The sequence below is a fragment of the Trichomycterus rosablanca genome, chromosome 6, assembly GCF_030014385.1.
Source record: "Trichomycterus rosablanca isolate fTriRos1 chromosome 6, fTriRos1.hap1, whole genome shotgun sequence".
Lineage (NCBI taxonomy): Eukaryota > Metazoa > Chordata > Actinopteri > Siluriformes > Trichomycteridae > Trichomycterus > Trichomycterus rosablanca.
In genome coordinates, this window is record NC_085993.1 from 47,222,180 (window position 1) to 47,237,183 (window position 15,004).

Sequence of the window (15,004 nt, forward strand, 5' to 3'; positions counted from 1 at the left end):
AGACAGACAGACAGACAGACAGACAGACAGACAGAAAAATTGTTTATAGACAAAGATGACAGACAGACAATAGATAGATAAATAGACAGACACACAGACAGACAGACCGATAGACAGATTATAGACAAAGATGACAGACACACAGACACACAGAGAAATATGATGGACACACAGACAATAGATAGATAGATAGATAGATAGATAGATAGATAGATAGATAGATAGATAGATAGATGGATGGATGGATGGATGGATGGATGGATGGATGGATGGATGGATGGATGGATGGATGGATGGATGGATGGATGGATAGACAGACAGACAGACAGACAGACAGACAGACAGACAGACAGACATAAATATGTCACACACTGACTATAGATAGATAGATAGATAGATAGATAGATAGATAGATAGATAGATAGATAGATAGATAGATAGATAGATAGATAGATAGATAAATAGTTTATAGACAAAGATGACAGACAGACAATAGATAGATAAATAGACAGACAGACAGACAGACCGACAGACAGATTATAGACAAAGATGACAGACAGACAGACAGACAGACAGACAGACAGACAGACAGACAGAGAGAGAAATATGATGGACACACAGACAATAGATAGATAGATAGATAGATAGATAGATAGATAGATAGATAGATAGATAGATAGATAGATAAAGATGACAGACAGATAGACAGAAATATGACAGACACACAGACGACAGACAGACAGACAGACAGACAGACAGACAGACAGACAGACAGACAGACAGACAGAAAGACAGAGAAATATGACAGACACGCAGACTATAGATAAATAGATAGATAGACAGACAGACAGATAAATATGTCAGACACACAGACTATATATAGATACTTTATTTATTTATTTATTTATTTATTTAAAGATAGATAAGATAAAACCTATGGCTACTTCAGTAAGAGCTCCCATACCAGATCAGGTTTCCTCAGGATACCTCATCGTTGTGTCACATGAAATTGAGATGAATCATATTTTCCACAGCCAGCAGACCCCATCACAGGTGATGTAATAGTTCTTGTCAGGTATATTGACTCTTTCACTGTAGATACGTTCACAGTTAATGAGGGAACTGAGTTTGACTCGGATCCAAATGGAAAACAAATCTGTACATACTGCAGTTTCTTCATCTATAACATGATATATATAATTAAATATAAAATTATGCATAATGTCTTTATGAATTGCAAAACAGCAGGTGTAATTAAGTGTGTTTTCAGGAATGAATCAATCAAGCATCTGGTCAGGAGGCCCCTGTTATTACTCCTGATTTAATGTGATATATGTCCCTTCAACAAGCCATACCAACCCCATCCATCACCTGAGGATGAGGCTGAACACTTTTTCTCACCTGACTAAAGACAGACTGGAACTTGCCATCATTGCCAGTGTTCCGAAGAGTTGAGTGGGGTCCATAATAAAGTGATTTTTTTTTTTTTTTTAGAATTGCAAAGGACTGGTTGTTTAATTGTAACCTAGGCAGTCATAGCCAGCAGTTAAGGTACTGGACTAGTGATTCATAACAAAACTAATAGGATTTACAGAAGCCAAATCCACTGTTCATGGTTTTGGGAGCTTAGATGAAACAAAACACAGACAGACTCGAGAACTTATGACAGACGGTCAGCAGTTTTTTGTTTATTTGATAATTATACACTGATCAGCCATAACATTAAAAACACCTCCTCGTTTCTACACTCACTGTCCATTTTATCAGCTCCACTTACCATATAGCAGCACTTTGTGATTCTACAATTACTGACTGTAGTCCATCTGTTTCTCTAAATACTTTATGGTGGTGGTGTGTTAGTGTGTGTTGTGCTGGTATGAGTGGATCAGACACAGCTGCTGGAGTTTTTAAATACCGTGTCCACTCACTGTCCACTCTACTAGACACTCCTACCTAGTTGGTCCACTTTGTAGATGTAAAGTCAGAGACGATCGCTCATCTATTGCTGCTGTTTGAGTTGGTCATCTTCTAGACCTTCATCAGTGGTCACAAGACGCTGCCCACAGGGCGCTGTTGGCTGGATATTTTAGGTTGGTGGACTATTCTCAGTCCAGCAGTGACCGTGATGTGTTTAAAAACTCCATCAGCACTGCTGTGTCTTATCCACTTATACCAGCACAACACACACTAACACACCACCACCATGTCAGTGTCACTGCAGTGCTGAGAATGATCCACCACCCAAATAATACCTGCTCTGTGGTGGTGGGAAAGTCCTGACCATTGAAGAACAGCATTAAAGGGGGCTAACAAAGTATGCAGAGAAACAGATGGGCTACAGTCAGTAATTGTAGAACTACAAAGTGCTCCTATATGTTAAGTGGAGCTGATAAAATGGATAGTGAGTGTAGAAACACGGAGGTGGTTTTAATGTTATGGCTGATCGGTGTATGTAAGAAAACAGTACTCTAGAAACTCTGTCTTCTTTCGGTCATGTTATAGACACATTTGTAACATTTAGATGATTCAGATGAGTTTATCTGAAGCGACTTACATTTTTGAGTACATCAAAAATTTTACTCATCAACCTTCTGGTTTCCAGTCCAGAACTTACGTGCTTAGCTACAGACACAAACGCAACCCCAAGATTTCTTTGAACAGCAACTGAAATCACAGTGTGACACTTAGTCTACAGAAGAGTGTATATAATATCAACATGTGTATAATATCAGTAAATGTTTTATTAAAAGTAGAATACATAATCAAGATCTATTCATTAAGCATGAGTCCAAACTGGGATCACACAAAAGGAAACCAGAAACAGGGTATAATACAGTGAACCGAATAGAGACAGGATAAAAGAGGTAGGCATGATATCTAAATAATAGACAATGAATCAAGGAAACAAAACACAAGACTAAGATTTATGAAGAAAACCATGACAGTGTGACACATTCAGAACAAGGAGCTAAGACAGGACTGGGAACAGAGCTGAAGACAAAACAGAGCGCACAAGGAGGAGAGAATGGGGAGGATGTTACACACAAAGGATGTTTGATGCTAATCTAAATTAAAAAGTGAATATAAAGAGAGGTGGGGATTAACGTACATGAGAAGAAAGGAAATATAAAAATAAAACATTTTATTTACATTTTCTGTATTTAGCAGATTATTTTATCCAAAGCGACTTACAGTTGTGACAGTATACAGTTTAAGCAATTAAGGGTTAATGGCCTTGCTCAAGGGGCCAACAGTGGCAACCTGGTAGTGGTGGGGCTTGAAACGGCAACCTTCTGATAATTGGTCTGCTACCTTAACCACTAGACTACAACTGCCACTAACAAACATTTACATTTTCAACAATTAGTGGGTGCATTTATTCAAAGCAACTTACAGTATACAGTTTAAGCAATTGAGGGTTAAGTGCCTTGCTCAAGAGCCCAACAGTGGCAACCTGGCATTGGTGGGGTTTGATCCAGCAACCTTATGATTACCAGTCCAGTACCTTTACCGATAGGCTACAACTGAACCACTAAAACCACTGTAACTACCTTGTAACTCGACATCCCCTAAAGTTGAAATATTTGAAATTCGACACACTTCAGGGATAAATTTGTATCCTTAAACTCAGCGTTCCCTTAAATTCGATGTGTTCAGCCTTGATTAGCGCTAAAATGATTAGAGCTTTGTTCAGCATTTGTCCAAACCTTTCACTAAACCCGCCTCTGATTGAGGAGAATGAAGCTAACCCATGCCCCCTCCGAAACATGGCCAGCAGCCAAATGCATCTTGTCACCTACACTTGACGAGTGCAATGCAGATCAGCACTGTGTACAGAGAGACACACCCTAGTCAACGCACTCTATCCTCGTCTCTGTGCAGGCGCCAACGTAGTCCTCCTTATCAGAGGATAAGAAACATATGCTACAAAGTCAAAACACACCCTGGACAGGGCCTCCATTGTGTACAGACACAGCAGCGCTGCTGGAGTTTTTAAACACATCACTGTCACTGCTGGACTGAGAATAGTCCACTAACCAAAAATATCCAGCCAACAGCGCCCCATGGGCAGCGTCCTGTGACCACTGATGAAGGTCTAGAAGATGACCAACTCAAACAGCAGTAATAGATGGGCGATCGTCTCTGACTTTACATCTACAAGGTTGTACATCTACAACTAAGTAGGAGTGTCTAATAGAGTGGACAGTAAGTGGACACGGTATTTAAAAACTCCTGCAGCGCTGCTGTGTCTGATCCACTCATACCAGCACAACACACACTAACACACTACCACCATGTCAGTGTCACTGCAGTACTGAGAATGATCCACCTCCTAAATAATTCCTGCTTTGTGGTGGTCCTGTGAGGGTCTTGACCATTGAAGAACAGGGTGAAAGCAGGCTAAAAAAGTATGTAGCGAAACAGATGGACTACAGTCAGTAATTGTAGAACTACAAAGTGCTCCTATATGGTAAGTGGAGCTGATAAAATGGACAGTGAGTGGTGGAGGTGGTTTAAATGTTATGGCGGATCAGTGTGTATACAGACATGTGACTCACAAGTGTATGGAAACCTTAGACTTTGTACCTTGTAAAGCAGATTTAGGATTTAAAGCAATGTTTTTAGCATGAATTCACTTTTATCAGATGCAGTGGACATCACCAGATGTTTATGGACTTTCCTGTCAGTGCACATTTGCACTAGTTTGTTTTTATTAAACCAAGCAGCTGTCAGCTGCAAGTCCTAATTCAACTTCCTGCATGATTTTAATCCTATTGTCCAGGTCACAGTGTTTAAAAAAAAAAAGGATTCTGTTTATTATTACTGTAACCTCAGACTCTTTGCCTTTGGATCATTTTGTGTGAAGAACATATAAAATAACACGTTTTTAATGAGTTCACACTGTACACTGTACAACCCCCCCTCCCCCCACATTTACATTACACATGTGGTGTTCGGGTATAAAAGTGTGTCCCTTTACTCTGTCCTACTACAACATGTTCAGCTGTGAGTGTGTGTGTATCTCTGTGTGTGAGAGAGAGACATACAGAGTGCCAGACAGAGAGAGAGGCAGACAGACAGAAAGACAGACAGAGACAAACAGGCAGAGACACCCAGAGAGAAAGACAGACAGACAGAGAGAGAGGCAGACAGATAGAAAGACAGACAGAGAGAAACAGGCAGAGACAGAGAGAGAGAAAGACAAAGAGAGAGAAACAGACAGACAGACAGACAGACAGACAGACAGACAGACAGACAAAAACAGACAGGCAGAGACAGACAGAGAGAGAAACAGGCAGAAACAGAGACATAAAAACAAACAGACAAGCAGAGACAGACAGAGAGAAAGACAGACAGACAGAGAGAAACAGACAGAGACAGAGAGAGAAACAGACAGACAGACAGATAAAAACAAACAGACAGGCAGAGACAGACAGACAGACAGACAGAAACAGACAGGCAGAGAATCAGACAGACAGACAGAGACAGACAGAGAGACTGATACAGCATACATGCAACAAATGAATGTATGTAACACACACACACACACACACACACACACAGTAAAGCTGACCCTCATGTGTTGTATACATGACTTATCTTTCTCTGCTAATTAAATTGTGTCGTTAGATATAGACTTGTTTATTATGTCTTTAATTATCTTGCAGGGAGTTTGGTCGCTGGAAAGTGAATAACCTGGCTGTGGAGCGCAGGGATTTTCTGAACTCTCCTCTGCCCTTTACGCCCGAGTTCATCCGCAACATTCGACATCTGGGACGCAGACCTTCAGCCAAGCTAATTACTGACAACCTCATCAAGAAATATGGGACCCATTTTCTCCTCTCTGCCACACTAGGAGGTGAGGATATCATGCATAATGCTACAGATGAAAATGATAAAGACTTTTGTGATAAAGATGTTTATCACAAAAAAAAAAGGAATAGGAATTATTCTTGCCACTTCAAAATATGTAGGAGTTTTGTCTTCGCCACAAATAAAATAAATACATTAAAAAAATACACAAATAAATAATAATAATAATAATAACAATAAATAATAATACTAATAATAATATGCAAATTAAAATAAATAATAATAAATAAATACACAAATTAATAATAATAATAATAATAATAATTAATAATAACTAATGATGATAATAATAATAATAATAATAATAATTAATAATAATAATATACAGATAAAATAAATAAATACAAATAATAAATAAATACACAAATAAATAATATAATAATAATAATAATAATAATAATAATAATAATAACAAATACTACTGCTACTACTACTACTACTAATAATAATAATATACAGATAAAAACAATAAATAAATACACAAATACACAAATAAATAAATAAATAAATAAATTGTAAACTATTTAGAGTTTCATGGATTTCTACAAAATTATCATTAAAATAAAGTCAGATTTTTATCCAAGTCATAATAATAGAAGAACCTCATCATTTACTTTCTTTATCTGCTAACATGAGGATCAATCTCAGGTTTTCAGGAACTGTGTTGCTGTGAAGTCCTCAATCTATAAGCTGTGGCATCATGCCACCCTAGAGATGCACGTATTCTTGCTCTAAATAAAACAACAAAATTATTTTTTTTGTCTCTTCTGAATTTTATTGACTTCTAGCTGGAACGAACATGTTAAAACATGGGCCTTCCCACACTTGTTCCCCACAAAATCACATGTTTCCAGGTAATGAAATTGGAAAAACAATCCTAAGATGCAAGAGACCCTGAAAGAAGAACTGCAGCTTTGCATTAAGCTGTTAAAAGACCAAAACATCATATGATAAATTGTCTACAAATAAAAAAACATATAGTAGCAAATCACACCAAGAGAAAATCTACCGAGGTTGACCTCCAGTCTGACTGAGGAGAGCCGTGACACACGCCCCCTTCGACACATGTGCAGTAGCCGACTGCATCTTTTCACCTGCACCAGATGAGTTCATATGTGGATCAGCTTTGTATATGAAGAGTCACACACTGATCCTCATTATCCCTCATCTCTGTGAAAGCAGCATCAATCAGCCAGCAGAGGTCGTAATTTCACCAGTTATAAAGAATCCCCTCCAGCACCCCACTCTTAAACAACAGGCCTGCTGGTAGCAAAGCTGAGATTCAACCAGTTGGATATGTCAGCTCTGATGTGCTCTGGTGTTTTACCGCTACACCACCTGAGTGCCCTAGGGTCAAAGTTTTGGTATTAACCCAGATGAGATGTTGAGTATAACCTGGTTGGTTTATGCAAGACATTTTAGAAAGTCCTCATTGTTTTGCACGTGTGATTATTAGCAGCAGAAAACAGTTTACAGTTCATGAGTTCACAGTTTGGGGAAGACCCTTTCCTGTTCCAGCCTCAAAGCAAGTTCAGTATAGACATACGTAGTTTGTTTGTTTGTATTCCTCACTTTATCTCCAGAATATAGTCCAATTCCTCTTGGGTATTGCAATCCTCTGCTGTTTGCACCCTCCCGTTCTGGCAGAACGGCTGCAGACTGTCACGCGCCACCTCTGACACGAGCCCAACAGCGGCTGCCGCTTCCTATTCACCAGCCCGCGGTGAGGCGGCACACAGAGATTTATCGCGCATGGAGAGTCACGCCAATCTCCACTCGAATCTTCCCAGCGTTCAAGTCGGAGCCTCAGACAGGCACCAGGATCGCTTATTGCATATCAGTGGCACAGTTGAGATTTCAGTTCGGATCTCAGTGGGGGTGTGCTAGGGCATTCAACGTCTAGTAATACCCCGCACTGTACCACGCAATCTCCGAGCCACTAGTCTCGCTCAACTTAATCCTCCACCCAGAGCTCGAGGAAGCACCATTTTATGTACCAACACCCAAGTGGTGGAACGAGCTTCCCTTGTCTTCCCTTGACCATAACCCGCCTAAGCATCTTTCGGATTGATTAAAAAATCAAATGCAATTTCTCAAGCAACATCTGCTTCTGACTTTACTTTTTTCACTTTCCAGAAAAGTAAAGGCTGTTTTAGCTATAAAGAGTGGTGGCGGGGGCAAATCCATATTGACCATTGACCAAATTGTCCATCAAGAGGCGACACATTGGTGCAGTGGGTAGCGCTGTCGCTCACATCAAGAAAGGTCTGTGTTTGATTCCTAGAGCCCAGGGCCCTTCCTGTCTGTCTGGGTTTCCTTTGGGGACCTTCTACAAGTCCAAAGAGTCAGGCCAGTTGGATCTTCTAGAAATTGACCTGTGTATGTGTGTGTGTGTCAAGAGAGTCAAGAGAGTCAAGAGAGGCTTTATTGTCATTTCAGCTATATACAAGTACATATTGAAACAAAACAACGTTCCTCCAGGACCAGGGTGCAACACAGAACACAAAGTGCAAGACAGTACAGTACACAGTGTAGATAGACAACAGTACAATAAATACAAAAAGACATTCATAATCTAAAGAGTAATTAAGGAAGACAAGACTAGAGACAAGTGTTGGTCAGTACATGGTACTGAGTAAATGATGTGAGGTAGAAAAAAAACATATTCTGATATGCAAATGTAATGTTTGAAGTATTATTCCGGCATATAACGTTTAGAATTAGAATAATTTTATGAGATAGATAGATAGATAGATAGATAGATAGATAGATAGATAGATAGATAGATAGATAGATAGATAGATAGATAGATAGATAGATAGATAGATAGATAGATAGATAGATAGATACTTTATTGATCCCGAAGGAAATTAGAGTCAGGTATTGTACAGAATAAGTTACATGTTTCAAGTCAAGTCAAGTCAGACTCATTTATATAGCACTTCTTACAATGAACATTGTCTCAAATCAACTTTACAGAATCCAGGACCAACAGACCAAAAACCCCTATTGAGCAAGCCGAGGGCGACAGGAAAAATTCCCTTAAAAATTACAGGAAGAAACCTTAAGAGGAACCAGACTCAGCAAGTACCCATCATTCTTGGGTGGCCTGGAGGAGTTCTTTATTGTTCAATCCAGTCTGTGAGGAAGACCGTTATAAGTTCTGGACATTTTTGGTGCAAACACGCCAGATTCCCATCCCATCTAGTAGGAGCACGCCAGGTTCCCGTCCCATCTTGTAGGAGCATGCCAGGTTTCTGTCCCATCTAGTAGGCGCACGCCAGCTTCCCGTCCCATCTAGTAGGAGCACACCAGGTACCTTTACATCTAGTAGGAGCAGCATTGATGGCCCTGCAGTTTTGACTTGCAGTCTTTAACCTCGAGAGGATAAACAGGTTTCCGCCAGAACCACCTCAGGGTAAAAAACAGAAGATGTAGTTACAATAAGTAAAATTTTTACAGTTTTAAAGTTTACAGAGAGTAGCGGCAGGGAGTAAATCTTAAAGTAAACGAGTTGGAATACAGAGCACATACAGGAGCCATAGTAGCAGAGAAACAGTGTGTGAAGATCATGTCTGAAATAAGTTTCCTCTGTAAAAACCACACTTGAAAGCCACAAAGTGGAAAAACTCTGGTGGCATGGAGCCCTGACCATGACCCCACTAAGCATCTTTGGGATTGAATAAAAAATCAAATGCAAATTTGTCATCTGCTTCTGACTTCACTTTTTTTTTTGAAAATCCTTTCCAAGTAAAGGCTGTTTTAGCCATAAAAAGTGGGTTGGGGGTAATTCCAAAAAAATTACCAAATAGTCCAACAAGAGGCAGTTGGTGCAGTGGGGAGCACTGTCGCTCACATCAAGAAAGGTCTCTGTGTGTGTGTGTGTGTGTGTGTGTCTGCCCTTAAATGGACTGGTGACCTATTCAGGGTGTTTTCTGTCTTTTGCCCCAATGATTCGGACCCACCGTAACCCTGACCATGACAAAACCAGACAGGTAAACCAGACAGTGAATGAATAAATGTCTAACATGATCAGGTGTCTGAAAACTTTAGGCCTTGTAGTGTATTTCTGTTACACAGAGGAAAAAAACTACACTGATATAAAACAGTTATGTCTGTTTATATTTTGATTGCAGTGTGCACGTCAACGCAGGGAAAGCAAATGTTGACAAGCACTTCCACCAGATTCCTCACGCCCCGTATTTACTCCGGTGTAGAGTGGAAAGTGGGAGCAGCTGCAGCTAGATAGCTTCAATGTAATTCTGACATGATTATTTTGGTAACAAAGGTGAAGATCATGTCTGAAATAGGTTTCCTCTGTGAAAGCCACACTTGTCAATTACTCCTTCAGGCACTCACACCACCACAGGTTGCACTTACAAGTAGCTCGGCGTAATGCAAAACTCTTGGAGGCGAGTGACCGATGTGACCTCCATTGCTTCGGTAAACAAGCAATATCATGTGCTGGGAGAAAGTGAAAATGGAGAGGCGGCCCTCGACTTACACTAGAGATATTTAAAGCTTATTTATAAGCTACAAATCATATGTAAAGATATGTGACTACAGATGGTACTTTCTTACATTAAACAATTATTATTATTATTATTATTATTATGTTTATTATTATTATTATTATTATTATTATTATGTTTATTATTATTATTATTATTATTATGTTTATTATTATGTTTATTATTATAAGTATTATTTGTATTATTATTATTATTATCATCATTAATATTATTATTATAAGTATTATTATTATTATTACTATTCAAAAATTATTTTGGAAGGCTATAAGAGCTGCTAATCCTATATTGATTCTGTTGACAGGCCTAACTGTAATAATGTCAGCTACAAAAAAAGAAATAAATAAAAAACCACATAAATAAATAAACAATAATAATAATCATAATCATAATAATAATTAATAATAATTAAATATAATAAAAAATAATAATTAAATGTAATAATAATAATAATAATAATAATAATAATAATAATAATAATAATAATAATTATTATTATTATTATTATTATTATTATTATTATTATTATTATATGCTGATTCTGTTGACTGGCCTAACTGTATTATAATGTCAGCTACAAAAAAAATAATAATAAAATAAATAAATAAAATAAATAAATAAATAAAATAAAATAAAATAAAATAAATGAATGAATAATAATAATAATAATAATAATAATAATAATAATAATAATAATAATAATAATAATAATAATAATAATAATAATAATAATAATAATAATAATAATAATAATAATAATAATAATAATAATAATAATAATAATAATAATAATAATAATAATAATTAATAATAATAATAATACCAAGCTATGACTGCTAGGAGAAGTACTGGACTACATAACAGTACATAAAAATACATACATCGAAGAGACATAACATTATGACCACTGAGAGGTGAAGTGAATAACACGAATTATCTCTTCATCACGGCACCTGTTAGTGGGTGGGATATATTTTATCTTCAAACTTGATGTGTTAGAAGCAGGAAAAATCTACCTACCTACCTACCTGGGGAACGAAGGCTGGCCCGTGTGGTCAGATCCAACAGACGAGCTACTGTAGCTCAAACTGCTGAAGAAGTTAATGCTGGTTCTGATAGAAAGGTGTCAGAATACACAGTGCATCACAGGTTGTTGCGTATGGGGCAGCAAAAGAGGGACCATAATGTTATGCCTGATTGGTGTACATACCCAGTATGTTATGTAATATTTAAACAGATTATACAGTAGGTCTTCAAAATCATGATTGTGTGTATAAAAGTACTTGCTTACGACTCTTTATACTCTCTAGGTGAGGAAGCGCTTACCATTTTTGTGGATAAAAGAAAGCTTAGCAGGAAAGCGGAGGTGAGCGACTACACGAGCAACAGTACAGCTGTGACTCTGGAAGCCCTCCATCAGCTGGCTGCCTCCTACTTCATAGACCGAGAGAGCACACTGCGCAAACTGCACCACCTTCAGATCGCCTCCACTGCCATCAAGGTGGGTCATTACTCATGTCTCACTGTGAGAGGATATCAAATTTAACTTAACAACTCGAGCAAAACCAACACACTCAGTGGGAAAGACAACTGAACGCTGTTTTTTTCATAAATGATGGGAGGATGAGAGGCGGCTTTGTGAAACAGCCTTTATTTATACAGTCTCAAGAGGAGATTATAAATGACTGTTTTTAATATGTAGTATGTTAATAGGACTGCACCAAGTAATTGAAAAATACACTAATTAGCCATAACATTAAAACAACCTCCTTGTTTTTACACTCACTGTCCATTTTATCAGCTCCACTTACCATATAGAAGCACAATTACTGACTGTAGTCCATCTATTTCTCTACATACTTTTTTAGCCTGCTTTTACCCTGTTCTTCAAGGGTCAGGACCCCCACAGGACCACCACAGAGCAGGTATTATTTGGGTGGTGGATAAATCTCAGCACTGCAGTGATACTGACATGGTGGTGGTGTGTTAGTGTGTATTGTGCTGGTATGAGTGGATCAGACACAGTTTTTAAATACTGTGTCCACTCACTGTCCACTTTATTAGACACTCCTACTTAGTTGGTCCACCTTGTAAATGTAAAGTCAGAGATGATCTATTGCTGCTGATTGAGTTGGTCATCTTCTAGACCTTCATACATTTGAAAATAACTCTGTTCCTGCGCACCGTTGGGCATGTTTTTATTTTTCTGTTTAGTTGTGCTGCACTGAATGCTGGGATTGCCTTCGCCGCTAAGGCAGCATCGGATGCTCCCTCGTTCTGGAGTCAAAATAGCGTTAACATTTAAGATACCTTACTAGTGAGCATATTAAGGCATCTAGGAATTCGAACAGCCTCTTTCTCGGGAGCGCACGTAGGATGACATAAAATGTGTCTATGTAGAGAGCTCACTAGGTTTTCGAACACACCCTATTTTGCATGGTGCTCACCACCCAGTGACAGAATGACTTAGGCATTAGATAAAACCAGGGAAACTTAACCAGGATGAGCTACTCATCTTTGTGATCAGAGGGGCAGCTCATTGCCCCACACAAGCAGTTTCTTTTTTTGTTTTATTACTTGCTTGAAGCTGAAGCACTCACACAGTTTTCTATAAGAGCTTGTCTTCCCCCTGTAGGACATCGCGCACACTGTGACGGCAACATGATTGGTCACAGCACTTTTTTTGATCAATTCATTATTGAACGTCCCCCCTTTTCACCCAGTCCAGTCGTGGCCAGTTGGAGCTTTTTGCTGCAACACTAGCAGCTTTCTCGTGTTCTGTTTTATGTTTCTTGGCAATCACGTGTAGTCCAGTATTTTTTCTACAGTGACACGCCTGTCTTTTTTATTCTCAGTTCTTGTTTTGCTCTGCATTTTCTGCCTTGGTTTCTGTTTTGGTGTAGATGTTTCTTGAATTTTAATCTGTTGTTCATTTAGTTGTTATTATTTTCCCTTTTTGATTTTATGGCTTATTAACCACTGTATTGTTTTGCTTTGGTTAAGTGTCCCGCAATTGGGTTTAATCTTTTAACATTGCAAATGTGAGGTTAGACATGATGCCAAGGCAAATTTTATGCATAACTGTCCAACCATTAGTTAATTACATTTAGAAATTAATTTAATTTAGAGCTAGTTTGGGGCTTATGATATTATCATCTGCTTAAAGGGTTTTTGTTTGTTTGTTTTTATTTTTCTTATTGGCTCAATGCAAGTCACTGCATAAAAGTATAAAACCGACGCAGTGAATTATTTGCACCTTGATGTCCCTCACCGACCCCAATGGCATGGTAGATGGGCCAGTCAATAGAGTGTGTAGTGTATACCATGCTGCCACGAAGTGTATTGTTTATTTTTTGTTGTTTTTTGTTTTCCTCATTGATTATTATTTTTTTAATTCTTACAATAAGAATTAGTAACCTTTGTAGTATTACAAAACATTTTGGGGAAAAAAAAGAAAACTCAGCCTTTTAAATAATGGCTATTTTTATTTATTTATTTACTTATTTATTGTTTGTTCGTTTGTTTGTTAATTATTTTGATTTATATTTATTTATTTATTTATTTATTTGTGTGTTTGTTTATTTATGTTTGTTAATTATTTTGATTTGTATTTATTTGTTTGTTTGTTAAATATTTTGATTTATTTATTTATTTGTGTGTTTGTTTATTTATTTGTTTTTTAATTATTTTGATTATTTTTATTTATTTATTTGTGTGTTTGTTTATTTATGTTTGTTAATTATTTTAATTTGTATTTATTTATTCATTTATTTATTTGTGTGTGTTTATGTATTTGTTTGTTTGTTAATTATTTTGATTTATTTATTTATTTGTGTTTGTTTATTTATGTTTGTTAATTATTATTATTTTATTTTTTTTATTTGTGTTTGTTTATTTATTTGTTTGTTTATTATTTTTGATTTATATTTATTTATTTATTTATTTATTTATTTATTTATTTATTTATTTATTTATTTATTTATTTATTTATTTATTTATTTATTTATCCAAAATCAGAAAGAAAACCAAATCAAAGACTGGTAAAACATGACTGTCACTGTTCACAGTCAAGCAAGCTGCACATTACAATCATGATGTTTATGCATTTTAATAACAATATATTTCAGACATTTCTAGACAGTCTAAAAGCAGCAATATGTCACTCATATTGAAGTCTTACATTATAAGAATAGCATATAATTTTCATTAATATCGAGAATGTTTGAGGTCTGAATGTCTGACATAACTGCAATGTTTTCTCCTGGCTCGGCCAACCTGGCCGGCAGGCAGGACGGCACAAGTTGACAAAGTATAGTTTCCCTGCACCTCATCAAACATCTCTGGATAAAGCTGGGGACCACACTTAAAAAGCTTGCCTGAAACCCAGCTCTTGGCTGAGTCCTCTGACTTGATGCTTGTCTCCTGCTGCCAGCTCTTCTGCTAGTGTTCTACAGCTTTGTATTCCAGAAACTCAGTGGGTAAACTCCAGTGGCGTTCCTGTACTGTAGGATAATTTATCACGTTTTTTAACCTCCACATGATGCTTTGCCTCTTAATATATGGTGAACAGCAGGCTGCCTGATTTACTTGCTTGTACTTAT

The 15,004-nt window shown here is 37.3% G+C and overlaps 1 protein-coding gene across 1 annotated transcript in view; it reads left to right on the forward strand.

The window, feature by feature from the left end:
- brinp3a.2 (bone morphogenetic protein/retinoic acid inducible neural-specific 3a, tandem duplicate 2) overlaps positions 1 to 15,004 on the forward strand; it is a 73,738-nt gene that overhangs the window by 22,116 nt on the left and 36,618 nt on the right. Inside the window, exons 2-3 of the mRNA XM_062997067.1 lie at positions 5,670 to 5,860; positions 11,714 to 11,904. Of these exons, the coding sequence (XP_062853137.1) occupies positions 5,670 to 5,860; positions 11,714 to 11,904 (382 nt within the window). The remainder of the gene's footprint in view (positions 1 to 5,669; positions 5,861 to 11,713; positions 11,905 to 15,004) is intronic.